The sequence below is a fragment of the Sphaerodactylus townsendi genome, linkage group LG13 (genome assembly GCF_021028975.2).
Source record: "Sphaerodactylus townsendi isolate TG3544 linkage group LG13, MPM_Stown_v2.3, whole genome shotgun sequence".
NCBI lineage: Eukaryota > Metazoa > Chordata > Lepidosauria > Squamata > Sphaerodactylidae > Sphaerodactylus > Sphaerodactylus townsendi.
Genome location: NC_059437.1, coordinates 35,117,324 through 35,138,418, shown reverse-complemented (window position 1 = coordinate 35,138,418; position 21,095 = coordinate 35,117,324). Strand labels below are relative to the sequence as shown.

The window sequence follows — 21,095 nt, the reverse complement described above, 5'->3', positions numbered from 1 at the left end:
TAGAAGACTCCCACCCACACGCATTTAGGGAGTCCAGAGTTGCTTCTGGATAACTGAAAAGCAGCCTCACGTACAGCACATTACAGTAGCTCAAACATAGTTTGAAAATAAGGAGCTAGTCCTCAGACTGAGAAACCATATCCCAAATACTGGCCATTAGTAACTTTAGTTAAAAAAAAGTCGTGTCCGACCCTGGGGTACCACTGCAAGCAGTGATTTCATAGGCAAGCCTATGTGGGGTAGTTTGCCATTGCTTTCCCCGAGTAACTTTAGTAATTAGTAACCAAATACAGGCCATTAGTAACTAGCATTTTAATTTTTAAAAAATCAGAATATGATAAAGAAATACGTTCTGCACTAGCATTCTAATACAGAGAGTTATTTTAGAAACAAAAAAGCACATATTGAAAAATTGAGCTTTTCGAAAGGCTCTGGGCAGCTGAAATTAATCGACTTTTCCGCAAGTTTCTCATCTCTAGCAGGGGGGTCCCTTTACCATAAGGAACTCTATATTTCCTCCTCCGGCACTAGGCCGACCTTTATTTGCGGTGGGCACATTGTGCGTTCTTGAAAGTGGCCCCTTCCGACTCACAGCCCGACTTCCGGAAGAAGAAAATCAGGTGACAGTTGCAGCTCGAGAGGCGGAGTAAGACAGCGGAGCTGGCGCTGGACGTTTCTGCGAGAGAGGTTCTGAGTCGCGGAAGGAGCCGACGGTGGCTCCCGCCCGGTGAGAGACCCCTGCATAGGCCAATCATGGCAGAAGAGAGGAGGGGGCGGGTTGAGCAGTCCACTTGCCAATGGAAGAGCTTCGGTGCTGTCGTGTCCCCTGGGCTCCATCGGGCTGGGCCAAGCAGTTGGAAGGAAGGAAGGAGTGAACGATATCTGTTGAGAGGTGCTGGGGCTCACTGCTTTCCTGAAAGCCGCGCTTTCCATATTGGATAATTTGCCCAGGAAGGTTGGCTACTGGCTACAAGGATGAGGGTGGGCAAGATGATGGGCTAGTTGGGCTGGTCCTCATTCAGCAGAACTTTATTTCCTGTTAAGTGTGTGCTAAGGAGAATTATATTTAAAGGGGGTTCAGTGGCACCTTATAAACTAATGTAATTTAAAATCTCCAGGGTGACGCTGGGTTCCTGCTTTATGTTGCTTCAGACTAATGTACTTACACATCTGGAATGGTCTGAAAATGTTCAGAGTCTGGACACAGATTTTCAAAGTGGCTTATAAACGGTTAAAGTTGTGGAGATTGTGGCTTATTGTTTTCGTGTGTGTATGTTTGGGAACAGTGAGAAAGAGGTGTTGTAGGCTACAACTAGCAATACAATTAAGGCAGCTCTGTTTTCCCTTCTTCCCTGGGTTGGAAAGGAATAATACATGGTGAGAGCTAACAAAAAAGACAGGTTGAGTTATTTGGCCTGAGGCGCAGTAAGGAGAAACAGCTGGAATTTTTGTTTCTATAATAACAGCTCAGGAAATAAACACCCCTGTAATATGAAAAAGAGCATTCATCAGCAATAAATGCAGATATGTAGCAAATAATACCACCAGACTCTTTAATAGTATGGCATTGTCATATGCAGGTAAATCTTAGAGTTTCTAAACTCACAAAATTTCCCCAGAGCTTCCAAATCTGGTATTTTGAGAAGGTCTGTCTTACTTTTAAAAAAATGGGCCTTCCTTCATATCTCTGCATGCATGCATGCCAATATCTGAAGATAGCTCAGGATTATTCACTAGAAAAGAATGTCATAGGTGAATTCCACACAGCAGATTTATAACGTTGCAATTGTTTTTTATGAATTCGTTTTTCATTTATAAAAAAGGAAAGCAAGTTCATTTATAACGATTGCAAACAGTTATAAATATGCTGTGCAGAATGAGCCATAGGGTTTAAAAAAGGGTTTTAAGAAATTACTAAAATTCTATGTCTAAGTTTGGCTCTTCATTACCCCTTTTGTGCTTTTGCATTCCACCCACTCAAAAATGCAGCATTTCTCACAGTCTGTCAATAGTAGTTGTTGTTAATATTTGGCATCATTTTGATTTTTATCTTAAAGACTTTGTGGTGTTGCTGCATAATTTTCTAAAGTAGTTTTGTGTGTTTCCATATCAAATGGCACAGCAATAATGATTTATTATGCTTTTAAAGTCTTTCAAAATGCCATAGGGTCCACTTCTAGTTCTTCTATTTAGAACTTTGTTTACTATAAATATATTGTTGCATGATAGTTCTAGGCCCGGAAAACCAATTCAGATACTTTATCAAAATAGTTAAACTAGATTCTTTCCCCCCTTCATTTTACTAAGGGACAAATGCGAAATACTTTGCTAGTATAAATGTTAAAAGTTGGCTTTCTAGATGAGAGTAAAAATAAAACATGTCTGATCACAGACGATATTCCTGTTAAGATTTCCAGAATTCCTTTACCTCTCCTTCCTCCATTGATCCTGATATATCATAAAGAGATGTATACTTCATGAACAGGACTGGGGAAATATTTCAGACTCAGGGTTGATCCTTCAAAGAGATACTTGGAAGTCATGAATAATAAAAATTGTTGATGTTTCTCTCAGAAACTGTCTCAGATTTTTTTTTGAAGTTGTGATCTGGAGGCATTTAAAAATGTTGCCTGGTTCTTCTAGTGAGCAGTGCTGGATTCACCTAAACCATTTTGCTTCCCAAAGAGTCTGTAACATGCAACCCAGAAGGTGAAACAGTAAAACACAGACTGGTATTTTCTACTGCCAGTTTGTCAAAAATTATGCATCTGGTGATCTTGAAGTAATTCTTCCTTGGTGCAGGCAGTCTGCTAAGAAGACCGATCTAAGTATTTTGTTTAAGAAAAAAATACATTTGATATTTCTAACCTGCATTCAAAAATAAACAGAAAGTGGCTTCAAATATTAAGATGGCTCAGAGCTGAAGGAGTAGAAAAATCCCTGGCAGAAATAAAACTGGAAACCAGGGTGCAGAGAATTGGTGGGCCATAGACAACTGCCAAAGTAAGAGCAGAGGGTTTTACTGGATGGGCATGTACATAAATTAGTTACTGTTATACTCAAGGTGCTCTTTTTTGCTAAACAAGTGAGTGCAATAATTTTGCTAGACATGAATGAACTACTGAAAATTTGCAAGGCTTCAGGCTGTCACCATTAAGGCCAGCCAGCTGATTGCAGAGCTGCCTTTGGGGACATACTGCAAAATGATGTAACTGAATGAAAAAAGGGCTGTTGAAATAGAGGTCTCATCTCTTCCCACTTGCTGTGTTCTTGTGATTCAGCACTGAAACTGGGTTCGGGCATTACCTTTTACTGTGTGTGAAAAGTGCCATTTGCCAGAGTAGAGGCTCTAAAGTCTTCCTTTGCTGCTAACATTTCTCATTACAAAGGAAGTGAGGAGAAGGGCTCAGGCCTCTTTCGGTAAGTTAGACAATGAGGCAATCTTATAAGGCTAGGATCCATTAGCTGTTGTTTAATGTTGTGGAAAAATAGTTGTGTCAAGTATTCTTCCTTTTACAGCATGCTATGTCTTGGCATTGTATAAGGGGGAAAGCTTTAATTCTTCTGGTTTTATCAGCTATTGAGTTTGGTTGTGGTGGGTTTTCCGGGCTGTGTGGCCGTGATCTGGTGGATCTTGTTCCTAACGTTTCGCCTGCATTGTTAGGAACAAGATCCACCGGGTACTGACACACAGCCAGCTCTAACCATTTCAATCCACCTGTCTCCTGTGAAAAGCCCAGCCGACAATACATTTATTGAGTTTGTTGGTAGGAGATAGTTTAATTGGTGAGACTGAATATTCAGAACACTTAAAAAAACACCCCTATTTTGTTATCCTGTGTTACTAATGTTTTTTTCAGATTTCTGTAATATTGATACTATTACATTGCTTGTTAAATGTCTCATTGTATTGATTGTATCAACTTGCAATTTATACTCTATAATTTAGTTGAGTTTCTGTGAGAAGGGTAGATTGTAAATAATGAGCAGGATGTTCTTAGGTCTCCCTGTTCCTAGTCTGACACTTTGACTGTTACACCTTATTGGTATATGTTTTATATTGATATTTGGGTGATGGGCTGATTGACTTGTATTTAGCTGAGTAGTTGGTTAAAAGGTAGGCTGCTTTTTGTATTTTTACTGTGTTGGAAGTCTTGTGTTTTGCCCATGAAAACAGAAATTGTTCTGTCCTGGTTAATTATCACATCATTGCTCATAGTATTCAAATTACAACGAAAGGTGATTATTACTACAATCAGTGTATGAATGTGGTATCCTGATACCATGAATTATAGAAGTCTTATATATGGTCAAAGTTTTGTAGATAGAAATATCTAAGGACTTTAATGTTGATGGGTGTACTTTTCTGGACGTGGTTAAATGAAAAAAGGGGTGCGCTTAGATGGGAGCCAGTTCAGCAGGTGCACAAAATAGATATGCCACTATCTTCTATTAGATCTGCTTTTGTTGGCAAAGGCAGATGAAAGTTGTAATAAGCACAGACTATTCTCCTTCACAAATCAGTAAAAACAAAAGTTGTGTTGTTGTTCAACTGCCATTCACTTTTCAACAGCAGTGTTTCAGCACTGTTTTGTAAGATTGTGCTGCAGAGAGTTGGCCTACCCATGACTGAAAATTTTGTAAGATTGTGCTCCAGAGGCTGTGTCTACCCATTCTTCTTAATGGCAGGTAAACCAGCCCTCTTACCCATGGTTGAAAGGAAAAGATAGACCTGGCCACCAGATAACTGGTCTTCCAGATGTGGAAGACCTGTCAGGTTTGAGGGTGGGTGCAATTTCAGTGCTTGCCTTGGGTGCCTTTTCTGTAGATATGCCCCTGGGTGGTAGGAAAATGTAGATTGTGAGCTGAGCCAGTGCTTCAGTCCACTTGCCACTTGGGGAAGGAGAAACTTTTGAGATTTTGAACACAGTCAGCCTCTTCTTACAGGAGCAGTTGTAACTTGTAGCAGATTCCATTCACTGCTAAAGAGCATTGTTGACTGGTCTAGTTATCCTGGTTCTTTATTAAATCTTTCTTGGGCTTGTCTCTGGCAGAAGTGATTGTTCTCTGGATAAAGTGAGGTATGAGTATGCTGTGTCATGAATTTTAGAGAGCATTCTCAGACTGCAGTGTGACTATTTGTGACAGACAGGAATCAGGGCTTGGTTAAAAGACTCACAGGAAGCCCACAAGAAAGCCAGATATTGCTGTGGTGTTGGTTGTAGTTGTGCATTAGGATCAGACTGTGCAAAATGTCATTTGCTTACTACAATAAAAGACGAACAGCAATGATACTCAAATGCTATAATTGGATGAAAACAGCCTTCATTATTGTCTCCTTTTAAGTCAAGTAATGTGATGGCATCCTTTAACTGAGTTGTCTCTGTTTATCCTTAGATCTCAATTCGAAAAAGTTTCTTGGCTGGCCTTGATCAGGTTCCAGGAATGGCCAGCAAAGGAGCTGCAGCTTCAGCCTCCACGGAGAACTCCAATACTGGTGGGACCAGTGGGAATAGCAGTAATGGGGACAGTGCCAGTCAGGACAGCACTTTCGAATGCAACATCTGTTTGGACACTGCCAAGGATGCTGTCATCAGTCTGTGTGGACACCTCTTTTGGTTAGTGTCCTGTTCCTGGTTGCCTGTTTACCCATCCATTTGTTCCATTAATGTCCTATTCCACCATAATCATTAAAACTTCCCATTAAAAGGGTGATGGGAATCCCACAGAAATGGATTTTTTTCTTAAGTCTTTTCTGATAACTTCCGAACCAGCTGTTACTCTGCAGCAATGTTTTTTGGAATAGTTTTTGGGTGCTGCAAACTGGGTCTGGGAGGTGACTTTATAGCTTGGCTCCTTCCTTCCATTTCACCACTCTTATCACAGGGCATTTGTCTTGCAGCAGCATTCTTTCTGGAAGGGAGAAGGACTAGTTGGGAGAATCGATTTGAATGTGTGGGATGGGTTGAACATTTGAATCGGAGGAAGTGCCAGGTACATAATTTGCCACGGTGGTTGGATTAGCTGCTGAAGGCAGAAATAGCTTAAGTTTTGTGATGGAATATATTTGTGTGTCTGAAGATTTTGTTGCCTGTCATGATCTTACCATTTTCAGTACCCTAGATTTAGCATTCTCTGTCCTGGAAAAATGATTGCAGGCTGCTATTCCTACTAAAGATTTAGTTGACCTACTGGAGCCTCTTTTGAAGGCTGTGGGTTAAGTCCTGGCATCTCCAACGAAAATGGTGATTTGAAACACCTCTGATTGACCTCTCCAAGACCTCAGGCATTGAAAATGCTGACCATGGTGAATTGGTGGTCTAAATCAGTAGAAGGCAGATTCATATGTATGACTGTTGCTATGACATGGTACAGACAGGACTGTATCTGGGAGACCACATGCATCCCTTCACTTTGCACTCAAGGGCAGGATTAGTATCAGTCAGCTGTCAGTAGCAGTTATGGCAGTGTGCTTTGAGGGTAAGCTTGGAAATACAGTTGTAGTGTAAGCTCGGCTCAGCTAACCTTATTTTCAGGACTGAAGTGCAACAGGCTTCGTTATCCCAAATGCTTTATGGATTTACCCATACAACTTGGTGAGAACTGATTGAGAACTAAGCCCGGCATGTCATCATCTGTATAACTATACTGTGGATTCTGTTTCTCAGTCATGATAAAATGTGATGAAATCCAGGAACTAGCTTTTACATACTAGCTGAATGGCAGAAAAATGCTCTTCAAGTGTAGCTTTACTATTGCCAAGAGGTTGTGAGGAAATTATGCATTATGTTAGGAGTTGTTTAAAGCAGAGCAACAAGGTAAAAGCTGGCACTACCATGTGTTTATTGCCTTTGTAGCAATCTCATGGCAAAGATTGCACGCTCAATAGCCATTGTTCCATGTAGCTCATCAGTGTCTCAGACTAGCCCTGCTGCTTGTGATTTTATAGATGCTGATGATTGAACATGAGCAGGGGAGTGGTTTGGATCCAGGCTGAATTGGCAGTTTCCTCTGATTCCCCCTTCCTGCTCCTGGGCCCTTCATGTTGTTCATCAGGGTCCCCCCAAGAGTGGTACCTTATGGAGATAAACAGGTTGCAGAAAAATTAAGTCTGGATGCAGATCTGAGACTTCTGCATGCAAAGCCTGTGATTTTCACTTGAATGAGGGCTTTCCGTCTTATGATTCCTCATTGACCTGCTTCTCTATGACACATTCAAACATATCAGTGAGATCTTGTTCTTTGGTGGAAAGCCACTTCCAAGCATTGCGGCAGGCTTTTGAGGACAGTCACGTTGTTGTAATTATGTTTGGTCTTTTACTTCATCTCATTTGTTGACATGGCTTCTTGAATTTAGGGCACGGTAGCCTCTAGGCCAAACTGGAATAAATCATTTCCTAACTTGTGTCCATTTCCCAGTGTCTGTACATGTTAGGATTTCTCCTCCTCCCTCCCTATAATTATCATAAGTGTCAGCTACTCCCACTGTGTGGAAGGCATGACTTTGTCAGCCAGAAGTGAAAAAGATAGGGCAAGTGCTTAGTTGGCAGAATTTAAATGCAATGGGCTATGTAGGCAGAAATAATTGTTGTGTGAATGCCAGTAAGATTGCTCAGTTTCAATTCTGGCTGGGGCCACCAGCTTGCTTTGTTTCTTATTGAAATGCTATGACAATGAGAGAAGGCAGTACAGGTTCTTCTTCTTATTTTATTTCATTTATAACTTGCCGATTCCTCACCTAAACAAGACTCATGGAGGCTTGCAACAGTCAGTATATAAATAATTAAAATACATTAATATAAATCCAATAATTACAATATATTACACTATACTGTACTATAAAATGATTATAACTAGATCAGGGGTCTGCAACCTGCGGCTCTCCAGATGTTCATGGACTACAAATCCCATCAGCCCCTGCTAGCATGGCCAATTGACCATTCTGGAAGGGGCTGATGGGATTTGTAGTCCATGAACATCTGGAGAGCTGCAGGTTGCAGACCCCTGAACTAGATCTATGTCACTACCTATAATGTTCCTTCTGATTGAGTTCATCAAACAGATAGTGGTGGTGGGTGGTGGGTGGAGGAAACAGTAGAACCCTAGGCTGGGCCCATTGCAAAACAGCTCATGTGATCATTTGGGTCAGGGAATTTTTCAGTGTCATCAGAGGCATCCATGAGATTCCTGGCAGTGTTTCAAAGGTAATCCTGAAGTTGCACCATGCTCTGAGACTTTTTAAAATGAGGAATCCTGGGATATCTCCATTGGGTTTTAAAACACCTTGGCCTGACTCTGGTCGAATTGGTCAGCTGTCCTGTTTACTCGGAACTGTTCATTCAGCAGCCCTCACAGTGCACCTTTTGCATTCTTACTGCAAACTGTAATCTGAGAGGATTATAACAGAGTGTATGATTGCCGGAGGTAGCATTTTGAAAGAAAGAGTTAACTGTGCTGACCTCTTTGTCCCTTCCAGGTTTGTGGTCTTCATGTCAGATTGTACTCCCTGAAAATATCCTGCTTTTGCTACTTGTCTTTTTTATTTGGTTTCCTTTCGTGTCTGCGTGTAGCACTGGCACTGCTGAAGTCCACTGTTCTATGTGTTTACCTTCAATTTCATGTGCATTGATTCAATTGTTTTTTTCCCCCCTCATTCCTTCCGTCTCTCTTCCTGCTCTGCAACCTAATCACTTTGGAAATCTCAACAGTTGGCCTTGTTTACATCAGGTAAGGCTGGTTTTCTTTTACTTTGTCTTTCATCAGCTCTTCTTGCATATTCCCTCCCTCAGCCCTCTGGGGGATTCTGGCAGAAGCTGTAATATCCCTTTCCATTCCTAAATAAACTGTGTTTAAAATCCCTCAAGGGTAACTCAGTGTGCTAATGAGAATTAACATGCAATCGTTTGCAATCTGCTTTGGAATGGGCGGTTCTTAGCTTTTCTTTGTATGTCTCCATAAGGAGACACAATTAATAATAATGAGCTCAGAAGTATTCACATTAGTTCAGTAATCCTTACACCCAACTCATAAGGTAGGTCAGATGGGGGTTGAGTGCATGAAATAAGGACTTTCACATCACCTATAGCCTGATCCTTTTTTAGTTGGAGATGCCTGGGATTGAACCTGTGACCGTCTACATGTAGATCAGTTGTTCTATCAGTGAACCGTGACCCCTCCCCATCCAGTAGATTAGTTGTAGAGTTGACATTTGAGCCCAGGATTCCTGCCTTGCATTTCAGGCTTTTGTTCTCCATCAACCTCTAGATATTCTGTTTCATTTATCAGCACATCTTGTTTAGATGTGGGATCAGTTTCTTCCTGGACACTTGGATAAAAACTTTTAATTTCTTCCTCATCAGCTGCTGTAATTGGGGCAAAAACTTGAATGATATTGATTAGATTTTCCATGAAGTCTGATCAATATTATTTGGTTAGTCTTTGCATTATAGACCCTGACTGCTTGTACTAAATCTTGCCTCACTATTAGGACAATTCTTTTTCTTCTGTTTGTCATTTCCATAGTAAAATATTGAATGCTGTGACTGAAAATGACCTAACCTAGTCCACTTTTGTTCACTTACTCCCTGGATTGCAATGTTTAAACATTCCATTTCCCATTTTACTATTCAAAGTTTACGTTGATTCATACTTCTCACATTCCATGGACCTATTATGTGTCAAATAGCTTTGGACTTGGCTTTTGCATCCATTCACATCAACTGAACATCCTTTCAGCCTTAGTCTTTAAGAATTAGCATAATTTGTAGTTTTCCTGTGTGTCCTTTTATGTCCAATAATTATGTAGCATGGTTTATCTGAGGCTTTCTTTGCTCTTTTTTCCTCCATTGGCTCCATTTATGTTACTCAGTATTGTTCTCATTTTGTATCTTTCAGTGGCTAGAGACCAGGCCAAATAGGCAAGTATGTCCAGTATGTAAAGCAGGGATCAGCCGAGATAAAGTTATCCCACTTTATGGAAGGGGCAGTACTGGACAACAGGACCCCAGGTGAGAAACGTCAGTGTTATCACTTCTAGAAACATGCTTTCATTCACTTATGTGGAGCCTAGAGAGTGGCATTTGCTGAAGTAGTAGGCATGTGGAATTGACTGATTCTTTGAGGTATTTACTAGATTCCTGTACACTTTCCTTTTTTGTATTTTCCTATGTGAACAAAATGCTCATTTCTACCTGTAGATTAGTTACAGGGCCTGCCACAGCAGCTTCAATATCTGCTCCGGGCAGATGTTGAGTTTTGTCAAGGATAGCAAACTGACAGTGGGTGGGGTCAGGTAGGGCTTTTGCCCAGGACTTCTGATTGGAGATTTGATGAACTCTGCAGGTACTTTTGAATGTTACTTTGGCAGCAGCTGCCACTACAGCACAAGATCTGCACTGTGGTATTGAAGTTAAGCTGTGGCGATAATTTTGTGGCTGGTTTTGCCTCCTGCAGCAGCCATTTTGTTGGTGCGCCCACCATGCCATGTCAGAATTCCAAATGTTCTGAGCCCACAGAATTCCAAATGTTCTAAGCCCACAGACTCAGAAAGGTTGGGGACAGCTGCCCTAGAACATCTGCTGCAGAACTCATGTGGTCAGATGACTTGTAGAAAAACTTTCCTTAAAGTAGGCAATTTGAGAGATTCTGAGTTACAGCTGTGGACATTATCTGGCCATCTGGGGTGAACTGTTAAGTGGTTTGGGTACTGATCATTATTCTGGGAGAGCAGAAAAGGCTGCTCTGGGCAAATATTGAGTTTTGTTAAGGGTAGCAAACTGAAAGGGGGATTAATGTGACCCTTCCTGAAAGGAATCTGCTTTTGCCCAGCTCCTGTTAGTTTCAATGGGGAAAAGTCCGGTGGATTGTACACCAAATTAAATAGCTAAAAGAGATGATACCATCTGGGCTTTCTGTCTGGAACATTGACTTGAACTGTTCTTGTAGCCAAGTAATTATTCGAAGCAACTTATGAATCCATCATTAGCAAAGACCTCTGGAGGAGTCTCTACTGCTTCTCAGAGTTGGTAAGAACTACATGCCTGTAGGCTGGCTTACAAGAGAGTAAATGACAGTGAATTAAGAGGGTGGGTGGCAAAGGAATGCTAGTGAACACTTCCCCATCATTTGAGGGTGACATTACTGCAATGTTTGCGTTAAGGAGCCCTAAAACCCAGGGAGCACCAAGTTGAACTGAATTAGTTGAACTGAATTAACTATATCTTACAGAGAAAAAACACCACCGCGACCTCAGGGGCAGAGACCTGAACCAGAAAATAGAGGGGTGAGTAGTAATTTTCAAGCTCCTGGAGATTGTTTCCAATTGCTTTTCAGAAATATGCAGCAGAAATGCATGTTGCTGGTCCTTGTTGTTAGGAAGGAAAATCTATAAGGAGTCCTTTGACACCTTTAAAGGTGGCTAAATATAAGATTGCTGAATGAGACGAGTGGTCCTCTAGCCCAGCATCCTCATACAGTGGCCAACATTACTGGAGTGTCAGTTACAGAGCATAGAGACCACTGGCACTAGTATTTACAGGTCATATACTAGGAGTACTTCAGTGTAGCACCCAAAAGTCACGCCCAAGCAAGGTGATCCAGAAGGATTCCACAGCCAATGGTGTTGAAAGTTCTAGGGGGGAACCTTCCCTTTCCCTCCCCACAACAGGCAGTTTGTAGTAGATGAGTAGATGAGACTGAGAGAGCTCTAAGAGAACTGGAGTTGCCCAAGGCCACCCAGAAAGCTTCATGTGGAGGAGTGGGGAATCAAACCCAGTTCTTCAGATTAGAGTCCGCTGTTCTTAACTGATACACCATGCTGGGTCTCTGGACTGGACTGGAAGTTACACTGAAATCGATATAGAAAATTATTCAGAGCCCTGGGGCTGTGTTGTTCCCATTTGTTCTTGCACCTTACCCAAGAGTGGAACGGACTAGCTGTTCAGATCAGAAGATTCTTAAGTAAGTTTCTTGGGAAGTGGTCTCCACACCAGCGTTTTAACTCTGAGGAGACCATTTCCTCCCTTAAGGAACCAGATGTTAATGCCTTCATGAACCAGAGATTCAGTTTTTCCTTGGCAAATTGAGTTGCCCAGGAAGAACAAGGATTCTTGCAATGGGCCTTAAATATCCTATGATCATCTTCTTGTGTAGCCTGAAAACTGTCAGAAGAGAGGCAGGAGCCTCAAGTATAGCGAATGCCCTGTTTGTAGATAATGAGCCATTTAAGTCAGAACAGATGTGAATAATTTCAGCAACAAAAGATTCAGCAAATTGGTCACTGCATGTCACAAATTTAGCTACAGATGGAATTGTCTCCCAAATCATTTACTGAACAGCTGCTGAACAGTGTTCAGTTGCAGTAGCAGCTGAAAAGTAACCTTTCCTAGACACTGCCTATTTCTATATGCTTACTGTTTCCAAGACTTACCGTATATCTGCAAACCAAAATATTAAAAATTGGTATAAAAACAAAAACCCTACTCTCCAACCAGACTCTCCTAATTTCTATTTGTTGTGAGTTTTGCAGGCTGTGTGACTGTGATCTGGTAGTTTTTGTTGCCAATGTTTCACCTGCATCTATGGCTAGGATCTTCAGAGGCATGTCATGGTAAGATGTGTTTCTCTCCACATGCCTCTGAAGATGCCAGCTAGAGATGTGGACCAAATGTTAGGAGCAAAAACTACCAGACACTGACCAAACAGCCCAGAAAACCCATAACAGCCAGTTGATTCGGGCCATGAAAGCCTTTGATGATACATTCTCCTCATTTCCATTCTCTTCAGTAATACAATACAATCCAGTTTCATTCAACAGCAGGAAAAATGCTGTAATTATGCCAATGTTAACAGAAATGCTTCTGAAAATGAGAAACTGTAGAAACCCTCCTAAAGGAAGCAATATTTGAGTTTTCCATTCACCTTCATGGGGACCATTCTAAGGGGCTGAGGCAGCACATGGCCTGATGCTCTAAGTAAAGGCCAGGTGAGCAAACTGGGGATGGGTAGAGCAGAGAGTAGGAACACTGGGCAGACAAAAGATGGTGCACAGGTTCATACCAGGACAAGTAGTCCCGAACTATGAAGACCACAATCAGTATCTTCTTTTAAACCCGAAGGTAGATAGGAGACCAATATTACTGTTTTAGCGCGTGTCTGATATTCTTCTGTCATATCTCCCACCACTGAACGCAGTCTTTGTAGCAGTTATTTATTTATTTATTTATTTATTTTATTGCTTGGTTTTCTATACCGCCCTATCCCCGAAGGGCTCTGGGCGGTATAATACAACAAGAGTTAAATCATAATACAGCTGAACAACAAAATCAAAACTGAACAAATAAATTTCAATACAAATACTACTAAATTCCTTTTAAAAAAGCGATTAATACAAAAGGTAAAGTCAAAGGCGCCCAGCAAGACCCAAATTTAAAACCCTCCCAAACAGGAAGACTGCAGGTCCCATGAATAAAAAGAGACCAAGATATAAAAGCAGGGGCGGGAGCAGGAGGGGGCACCATAAGATTATGTTGTTTTTGCTGGTGCAGACTAATATGGGTACTTCTCTGGAATAAAAAAACCCCTAGAAATTTAAGCTAAGGCACCAACAAACTGAATATTAGGACAGCTATCAATCCCTTCCACCTTTCCTGGTCATGAGACTTTCCCCCCTCCCCTTCTTCGGTGCTTCTGTTGACTGCCTGTAGTCCCATTAAGAAACAAAATCATGTTCACCCTTCACTCGGTTCTTTTTGCTTGTCAGAGAACTGTGCAAATGAAGTATTCTATATGTACAGTTGCCTGTTCAATCAACATTCTGAGTAATGGGAGTAATTTGTTTTCTGCTTGTAAAGTTTTAGGATGTAGTAATCTCTCTGAGCGTGTGTATGCAAACATGGTCTGAGTGCAGTTAGCATCTTGACAGTTTGTTGCTGGTGAAACTGCAGAATGTATGCAAACAAAAAAGCATGTGATAAACAAATGATAAAGTCTGCATGGTTGGGAGAGTTGGCACAGTCTGTAGAATTTCTGAAGGTGCACGTGAAGCAAATGTATGACCTGATGAAATAGTTGCAAATTTCCATGCAAGTCTGCTTGAAGCCCCCAGAGTCTGCTCATTGTTCTCATTGCTTCAAACAAACACCTCTATTGAGAGCGATTAAGGAGCATTTCTCTGTTGGCTAACTGAAAGCACTCAGCAATTCATTCTCCTTGGAGAATTGGCTGCTTATTAAATCAGTTGCTGAACTTTTGGTCGCATCTTTAGTGAGGGGCTTTTCCAAAGCTTTTTAGAAGTCGGTTCACCTTGATCACATGCTTGTTAACGCTTTCAAACAGTTCCAAAATGTTGGTGAGGCAGAACTTCCCTTTCTGAAGCCATGCTGATCCCTCTTGAATAGGATTTCTCCAGGAGTCCCCAGCACTGTGCCTGTGGATGCCATGGCACCCGCCAAAACCTTTTCTGATGCCCAAGTGGTTTTGCAGATTCTTAAAAAAGGGGTTTTTGGCAGCAGCTGCCGCCTCAGCACAAGGATCTGCACTGTGTTATTGAAGTTAAGCTGTGGCAATCATTTTGTGGCTGGCTGTGCCTCCTTTGGCCGCCATTTTGATGCTGTGCCCATCATTCCATGGCAGAATTACACATGTGCCTTCAGGCTCAAAAAGGGTGGGGACCCTTGCATTTAATTCTATCTTTAAGAATTGTTTCTGTCAAGTTATTTGGAACAGATGTTATTTTAACTGGCCTGTAACTGTACTAGGTCAAGATTGTCTCCCCTCTGGCTGGCTCCACTGTTAATTGTTCCAAGGCATGGCCCTTTGTAGTGTCTACAGATCTTTGCCACAATCTGAACTTGCTTTTATCCTGTCAGTGTGAGCGCAGCTGAAGACAGCCCTTTTTGAAATCTTTTGTCTCCTTGCCTTTTTCTAAATCTGAAGATTCTCTGAAATTCTAATCTGGTGAGCAATCGGACAGCCCCAGTGTTCAGTTACATTTCAGTTGTGGAATTTCCACCCACAGTGATTTCATGGGGGACATTTATTACTCTTCTTTCTAGTTAATTGGACTCTGTGGCTCCTTTGACATCCAGGGGAATATCCTCCCCTATACACGCTTCCCTGCCATTGCTATAGAGTTCATTATCAACAGCAGCTTGCTGACTTTTCCCATTCTACCAGAATTCTGAAATGCACACACTATCTATGTTCTTGTTTTACATTCAAGTGCTCTACTTTTTTCCATCTAGTTTTCCCTGTGCAAGTGTCCTTGGCATGCATGTTTTCCTCTGACCTTTTTGTGACCCTAAAAGACTGCCACTGTTCTCTAGTGTGAACCCATTTAGATTATTATGAATATTTACCCTATTATGCCACATCCTGTCATCTTTCTTCCAGGAGTTGGCTATTTTGCAGACTTTCGGGATATATGTCTGTTTCTCAAATCTTCCAATAGAAAGAGGCATCCAAGCCCTGGAAGATATGAGAAACATCAGGGGATAGTGGATCATCTGAGCAACCAGCCATTCTGAAGGGATAGTTTCCCTACTCTTCAGCCTGACACCCTCCTAAACCAACACCCTCATTCTTTGTAATAGCAGAGAAACCATGAGACTATAGCAGGTCCTTGAAAGTCCTATCTACATCCCTCTCTTCCTCTTTCACCTTCTTGAAGTCCACTGCCTTGCTGTCAAGGGTATGAACTTGTTCCCCAGCAGCTAGAAGCTCATTGTGCTGAGCTCACCCTTGCAACCTCTGTCCTTGAAGGAGATCATCATAGATGTGATGTTCTTCAGTACACTGGATAGATTCCATCTCCCTATTGACCTTATGCTCCCATAGATAGCTTTGCCTTTAAAGTTTGTTTCAAACTCTGAAGTTTTCCCAAATTTCCTTACAAGGGAGACTCTAGTGTCCTGGCTTCCTTGTCCTGTTTTTCAGCTGATGCATGTATTCAGCTCACCCTTACATTTTCTGTCTTGCTCCCCCCAGGGAGCTGAAATGGTAATCTGTCTCACAGCTTTATATCGTTTAGAACTCAAAAGTTAACTCTTTCAAGTTACTGAATCGACTCTGATGTTTTCAAGCTAATTCCTACAAGCCTGGCGTAGATCTAGTGCTGTTAACTGATTTGTATGAAGTGCTACAGCAGAATTGAGAGGCTGATTGCTGCAGAAATTATTTTCAGCCCTGACTCCCTAGTGTCCTTACTCTTGGTTTGGTTTGGTTCAGCTCTTATGTTCTTACACAGTTGTTCAACTCACCCATCTCTCTACATCTTTCAAGACCCTTTGCCACAAGTACTGTGACATGTCATTGCTGGGTCTTGCTTGTACTCAGTGGAATGAGATAAGGCCAGAGCAGTAAATTGTAAAGCTGCAATGGGCAGCATCTTCTGTGAATGAGAAATTAGGACTCACAGGAGCCTGTAATGACGGTTCTTGCCTGTTTCCTGTGGACATAATTGACTGGCCTTAAGCCTCACTTAGCTGCTGACAGATTGAAATGGGACCAATTCTAGCATTGCCGTGAGTGTTTAAAATATTTAACTTTTCCCCCCTGTGTTCTTTCTCTCTTTTAAGGGTTTCCAGGGATTTGGATTTGGTGATGGAGGCTTCCAAATGTCATTTGGAATTGGGGCATTTCCTTTTGGTATATTTGCTACAGCGTTCAACATAAACGACGGTCGGCCACCCCCAGGTATGGAGTATCCCAGTATTTCAGAAAAATCTCACAGGAGAAAAACACTAACATTTTTACCCCTGCCACCCTTAATTCTAGCTTCTGAGAAGCTGTCCCTGTTCAAAACAAGACTAAAAAGGAGCAGCTCAAAAAGTTGGGGTTGATGATTCTGCTACCTTTGCCTTTCGTGTGGATGGAAACCTTGTCTCAATATTTTAGAACCTTTGGAATTTAGCACAACATTGTACTGTTTTACAGTCTTCCATAATATGAATTTCTCTTTTTTAAAATGAACCAAGAACAAAACATTGCTTGACAGTTTACCTGTGCAGTAATTGTCAACTTCGTATTTGTTGTCCATCTCCTGATGGATTGATTTCAGTATTCCATACTGAACACAAACCAGTTATGGTGGCCCTATCCTGAAGGGTTCTGAGGCTCTAGAGAGCTATGCCTCTTTGTGTGTGTGTGAACGAAGATATTTTACAGAACATGTATCTGAGAAGATTTCCATGGCCTTTGACATGGGTATTTCTCATGTAGTTGCCCATGAATTGGAATGGACTTAGCCATCCTGCAGCTGAAGGAAGAGCTATTTAAGTTGGAGGAAGGCTTCAAACTTTCCTCAACAGAGGGGTAGTTATAAGGGCAGGATTCATCCCACTAGTTTTCCTGAAAACTTTGCTTTGTGATATTGAGGAGGGGCTGTGGCTTAGTGCTAGAATATCTGGTTTGCATGCAGGTATCTTCAGGTAAAGCATATTTGGTACCAGATGCTGGGGGAAACCTTTCTTTGCCTGACATTCTGGAAACTGTTTTCAGTTGCAGTAAACAGTACTGAAATAGACGGACCTAAGGTCTGACACAATATAAGGCATATATGCTTGCACTGAAAGCATACCCAAAAATCCTCTGGGATTGTACCTTTTTGGGTCCTTTTTTACTGTCTGCCATGTGGCTGTTTCAAGTAGAAGATCATGTAGAACTGGAATTTTTTGGCAGTTAACCTAGATCAAGAGAGTTTTTTTCTCCAAAGAATAGGACTGCTTACCTTTGTCCAAAATATTTGATCTAAGTAAAAAATAACTTTATTAGCTGTTTTGTTTATTCTCCTGACTACCATCTTAACCATGTCAGAATTTTCATTTCTTAAAGAATTGAGGAAGTCTGCTAGTGAAAAAAAAACAGTTTGTTCTATCTTTTTGCCTCTGATACTAGAAATTTACTGTATTTAATGTGTTTTTGCTAGAGAAGATAACCACTGTTTCCTTCCAATTTTCTAGCTGCTCCAGGGACTCCGCAATATGTGGATGAACAGTTCCTATCCCGTCTTTTCCTGTTTGTGGCCCTGGTCATCATGTTCTGGCTTTTGATCGCTTAAGTTTCCTCCACAGTCTGTATTGTACAACAGTTTGCCAGTCTCTGAGCTTATCACAGACTGGTGCTTCTCCTTGGCCAGCTGAAACCTCTTGGTGTCTGGTTCCATAGATAACCGCGGGATCCTGGTAGCCATGGTGCTGCAACATAAGAAAGGAATCTTGCTCATTTCACCAAAGTTACGGAATTAACGGTCTGTTTGAAAGATTTCTCAAGTTCCACCATGTCTCACACAGAAGGTACCTGGCTGCAACAATAAACCCAGCTCCCAGGAGGGAGTATTCTTTGAAATTTGTGTGCCAATCGACTAGAACAGGTGCTGACCCTGAAAGGAGAGTGGGTGGCAGGCATTACATGGAAACTTTTGAGATGTATGCCGTGGAAGGGAGGGAGATTTCACAGGTCAGGACCGAATTCCACGCATTCATCAGCGTACCACTTGCTCCAAGAAATCTCTTCTCATAGTGAACGGATTGGTAGAGAACAGCTGGCAGATGTTCTTAGAGGTGTTCTGTTTCTGCTGTTCTATTACTCTCCTTGAGAGTAATGTTTTGTCACTCTGTCTCCCTTGAAGATGACTTTGAAGCCAAGAGGATCAAAGATTTTTCAGCCATAAAACTGGAGTATCTTCATTTTCTGGAGCCAGATGGCTTTCTTATCTCAGGGTGGAACTGTGGGACACTAGAAAGGCCATTCAGTGGTTGTTACTCAGCACATTTCCTTATCAACAAAAGCAGTGTTGTTTTCTTACAGTTTGTATAGCAGCCTACAACACTTTACTTGGGATTGACACAATTCTGGATACTGTAGGTTAGTATGCTCATTCATCCTTCCTGAGATGTACCAAAAAAGCCCTCCCCACTTTTTGATGCAGCTCAGGAGGAGTGGAAGGCACTCTCTGTTTTTTACTCATTTCCCCTGCCCTGCTGCTAAAGCGATTATAATTTTTGGTAGTACAAGAAGGGGAATTGTTCTCAATCATGGTTTGTATAGAATCTCCAACTGATAGCTGTTAGTGTATGAGCTTTTCCAAATTGCCAAAGGTGTTCCTTTGAAAGGTGGGCACAATCCAGCAGGATACTTCCCTGTGCCAGTCCTGATGACATAGAGGGAATAGTTTCCTTCTGGATAGTGCCTAAGAGAGGGCTGTTCTGGGAACTGTATATAAGGATTTCTTTTTGAGAGAGAGATAGAAGAAAAAGAGGGATATCAAGCTTTACATAGTGTTGCTGCTGAATCATCTAATCTATGAGACCTACACATATACAAGAGATTTCTCAGTTCGGTGACACCTGACTTTCTTGTAAAGAAGAAGGATGTCTCTAAAACAATTATACCATTTTAATTTTGCAGTGTTTTTAATTTTTCCTTTGTTTGCTTACAGGCAAAGACTTGTGGTAGCTTTTTAGGAGTTCCATAACAAATTGTGATTTCAACATTGAATGGAATAAACTACCGGGGTGGGGAGTGTTTTTCTCAGGTCTTATGCTGTGCCTGGGAGGCGTGCTTCAAAATATCATATTAGTGCCACTTTTCTCAAAATAATGGAAGAGAAAGGGAGCGGGGTTGAGATTTGTTCCGTCCCGACACCTTGAAAGCCTGACCAGTAGAATTTCATCTATTAGATAATCCTTCAGTGTTCACATACGCAATAAAAGCAGTTTGCGTGATTCTCTGAAGAGGCAGTCATGCTAGGAGCTTTTCCCTCCTTTTACATCAACATTCTTCTATTGCGATTCGCAAAAAGGGTTCAAAGGGACAACTATGTTTCCAAACCAGGAATTCTTCCAAAGCAAACTGTAATAAACGAATGGCCTCATAGATCCTATATATGGCTTATTATTAATAAGGGAAAGTTAACTTGTATTGCTGCATACCATGGGAATTTCTGATACTACTTTTCTCTGTTTACTGCTTGGAGAAACTGAACACTGTGGAAATGAAATGATACTTCCAAAATATTTTAGTGAAAGTCCTGATCAAAAAGTCAAATTTATTGTAAGACAAAACAAAAAAATGATTGTAAAAGGTTCAGTGGTTGTGGATTTAAACGGTATTAAAACAGATATAACTGGCTTGGGATTCCTTTAAAATATAGAGTTGCTGTCTGTGCTGACCAGGGTGTATAGATGGAGGAGACTGCAGAGTACTTGACTGATCCTCAGAATATTGTTGTGATTTTAACCAGCTCAGGCTGTCTGTGGTCTCTATATTTTATGTGCAAACTGTCATGTGGCCTCTTGAAAGGTTAGCAGGTTAATGATTCTATAAACTGTCTTGGACTTGAACCCCTTTCAGGCTGCTTTTGCCAAAGTGGGCTCCAGGCCATGAAGGGGCTTCTGCCACTCACTATTCACCTTCAAAATGGCACCAAAGTCTACTGTTCTCAGTGAAGCAGCAGCCCCACAGTTATGACTTTTATCATGCTCTACTGGTGATTTGGAACAGTCTTTGAATTTCTGTTTTGTCTTGCCTTTTCCATGCAGTGCTTTGGGGGGGGGGGGGCATCTTATTAGCTCTCTCCTGGTCTCCTCCTCCCCAAATCATGTATTCAGATTGCACATAGCCAGTGGCTGGCAGCTGGTGGCACCGTCATGATTCACTAATTTTCACAGTTGTGAAAGTAATTTAGAATAAACATGTTTTTACATTAGTTCATGTCTAAGTGATTTTTTTTGTTCACTTCTCTGGCTGCTAGTGTGATTGCTGAGGATCCTTTGGCAGCCTCTTGCTGTTCATAGTTTAAAAAAGTAATAGTTGGTGTTTGGGTTACTAGTAGATACTTTGCATCTGCCCCAAGAGACCATCTGTAAACCATTAATGTGTTATAACAGGGTGCCTGCCCTTCCCAGAAAAAAAAACCCTCCCTGCTTCTCAGTCAGGATTCCAGGAATAGTCAACCATAGATTGTTACGATTAGTGTGTTGGAGCAAGGAGATATGACAACCCCTGTTCTCTCTTGAAGCTTACTAGGTGACCTTGGACTAGTTATTTGACAAACTAACAGGCTAACCTTTTTCACAGGGTTATTGTGGGTATAAAAT

General features: G+C 41.5%; 1 protein-coding gene across 3 annotated transcripts; it reads left to right on the top strand.

Annotated features, from left to right (window-relative positions):
* The first annotated feature begins 589 nt into the window (after positions 1-589).
* RNF185 (ring finger protein 185) lies at positions 590-20,704 on the top strand. 3 transcript variants are annotated; one of them, XM_048513778.1, is made up of 7 exons: positions 590-727; positions 5,398-5,618; positions 8,709-8,727; positions 9,895-10,007; positions 11,227-11,281; positions 16,575-16,692; positions 17,958-20,704. In XM_048513778.1, the coding sequence occupies exons 2-7, from the start codon at positions 5,446-5,448 to the stop codon at positions 18,053-18,055; spliced, it is 576 nt and encodes a 191-aa protein (XP_048369735.1). In that variant the 5' UTR covers positions 590-727; positions 5,398-5,445; the 3' UTR covers positions 18,056-20,704. The 3 variants fall into 3 exon arrangements, with proteins under 3 accessions (XP_048369735.1, XP_048369734.1, XP_048369736.1); XM_048513777.1 differs by lacking the exon at positions 590-727 and adding an exon at positions 756-892; XM_048513779.1 differs by lacking the exon at positions 590-727 and adding an exon at positions 756-955.
* The last annotated feature ends 391 nt before the right edge of the window (positions 20,705-21,095 follow it).

Coding starts and splice junctions, on each gene's coding strand:
- RNF185 (XM_048513778.1), top strand. CDS start 5,446: ATGGCCAGCAAAGGAGCTGCAGCTTCAGCCTCCACGGAGAACTCCAAT. Junction 11,282..16,574: donor CTGAACCAGAAAATAGAGGG/GTGAGTAGTAAT, acceptor CTCTCTTTTAAG/GGTTTCCAGGGATTTGGATT. Junction 16,693..17,957: donor CGACGGTCGGCCACCCCCAG/GTATGGAGTATC, acceptor CCAATTTTCTAG/CTGCTCCAGGGACTCCGCAA.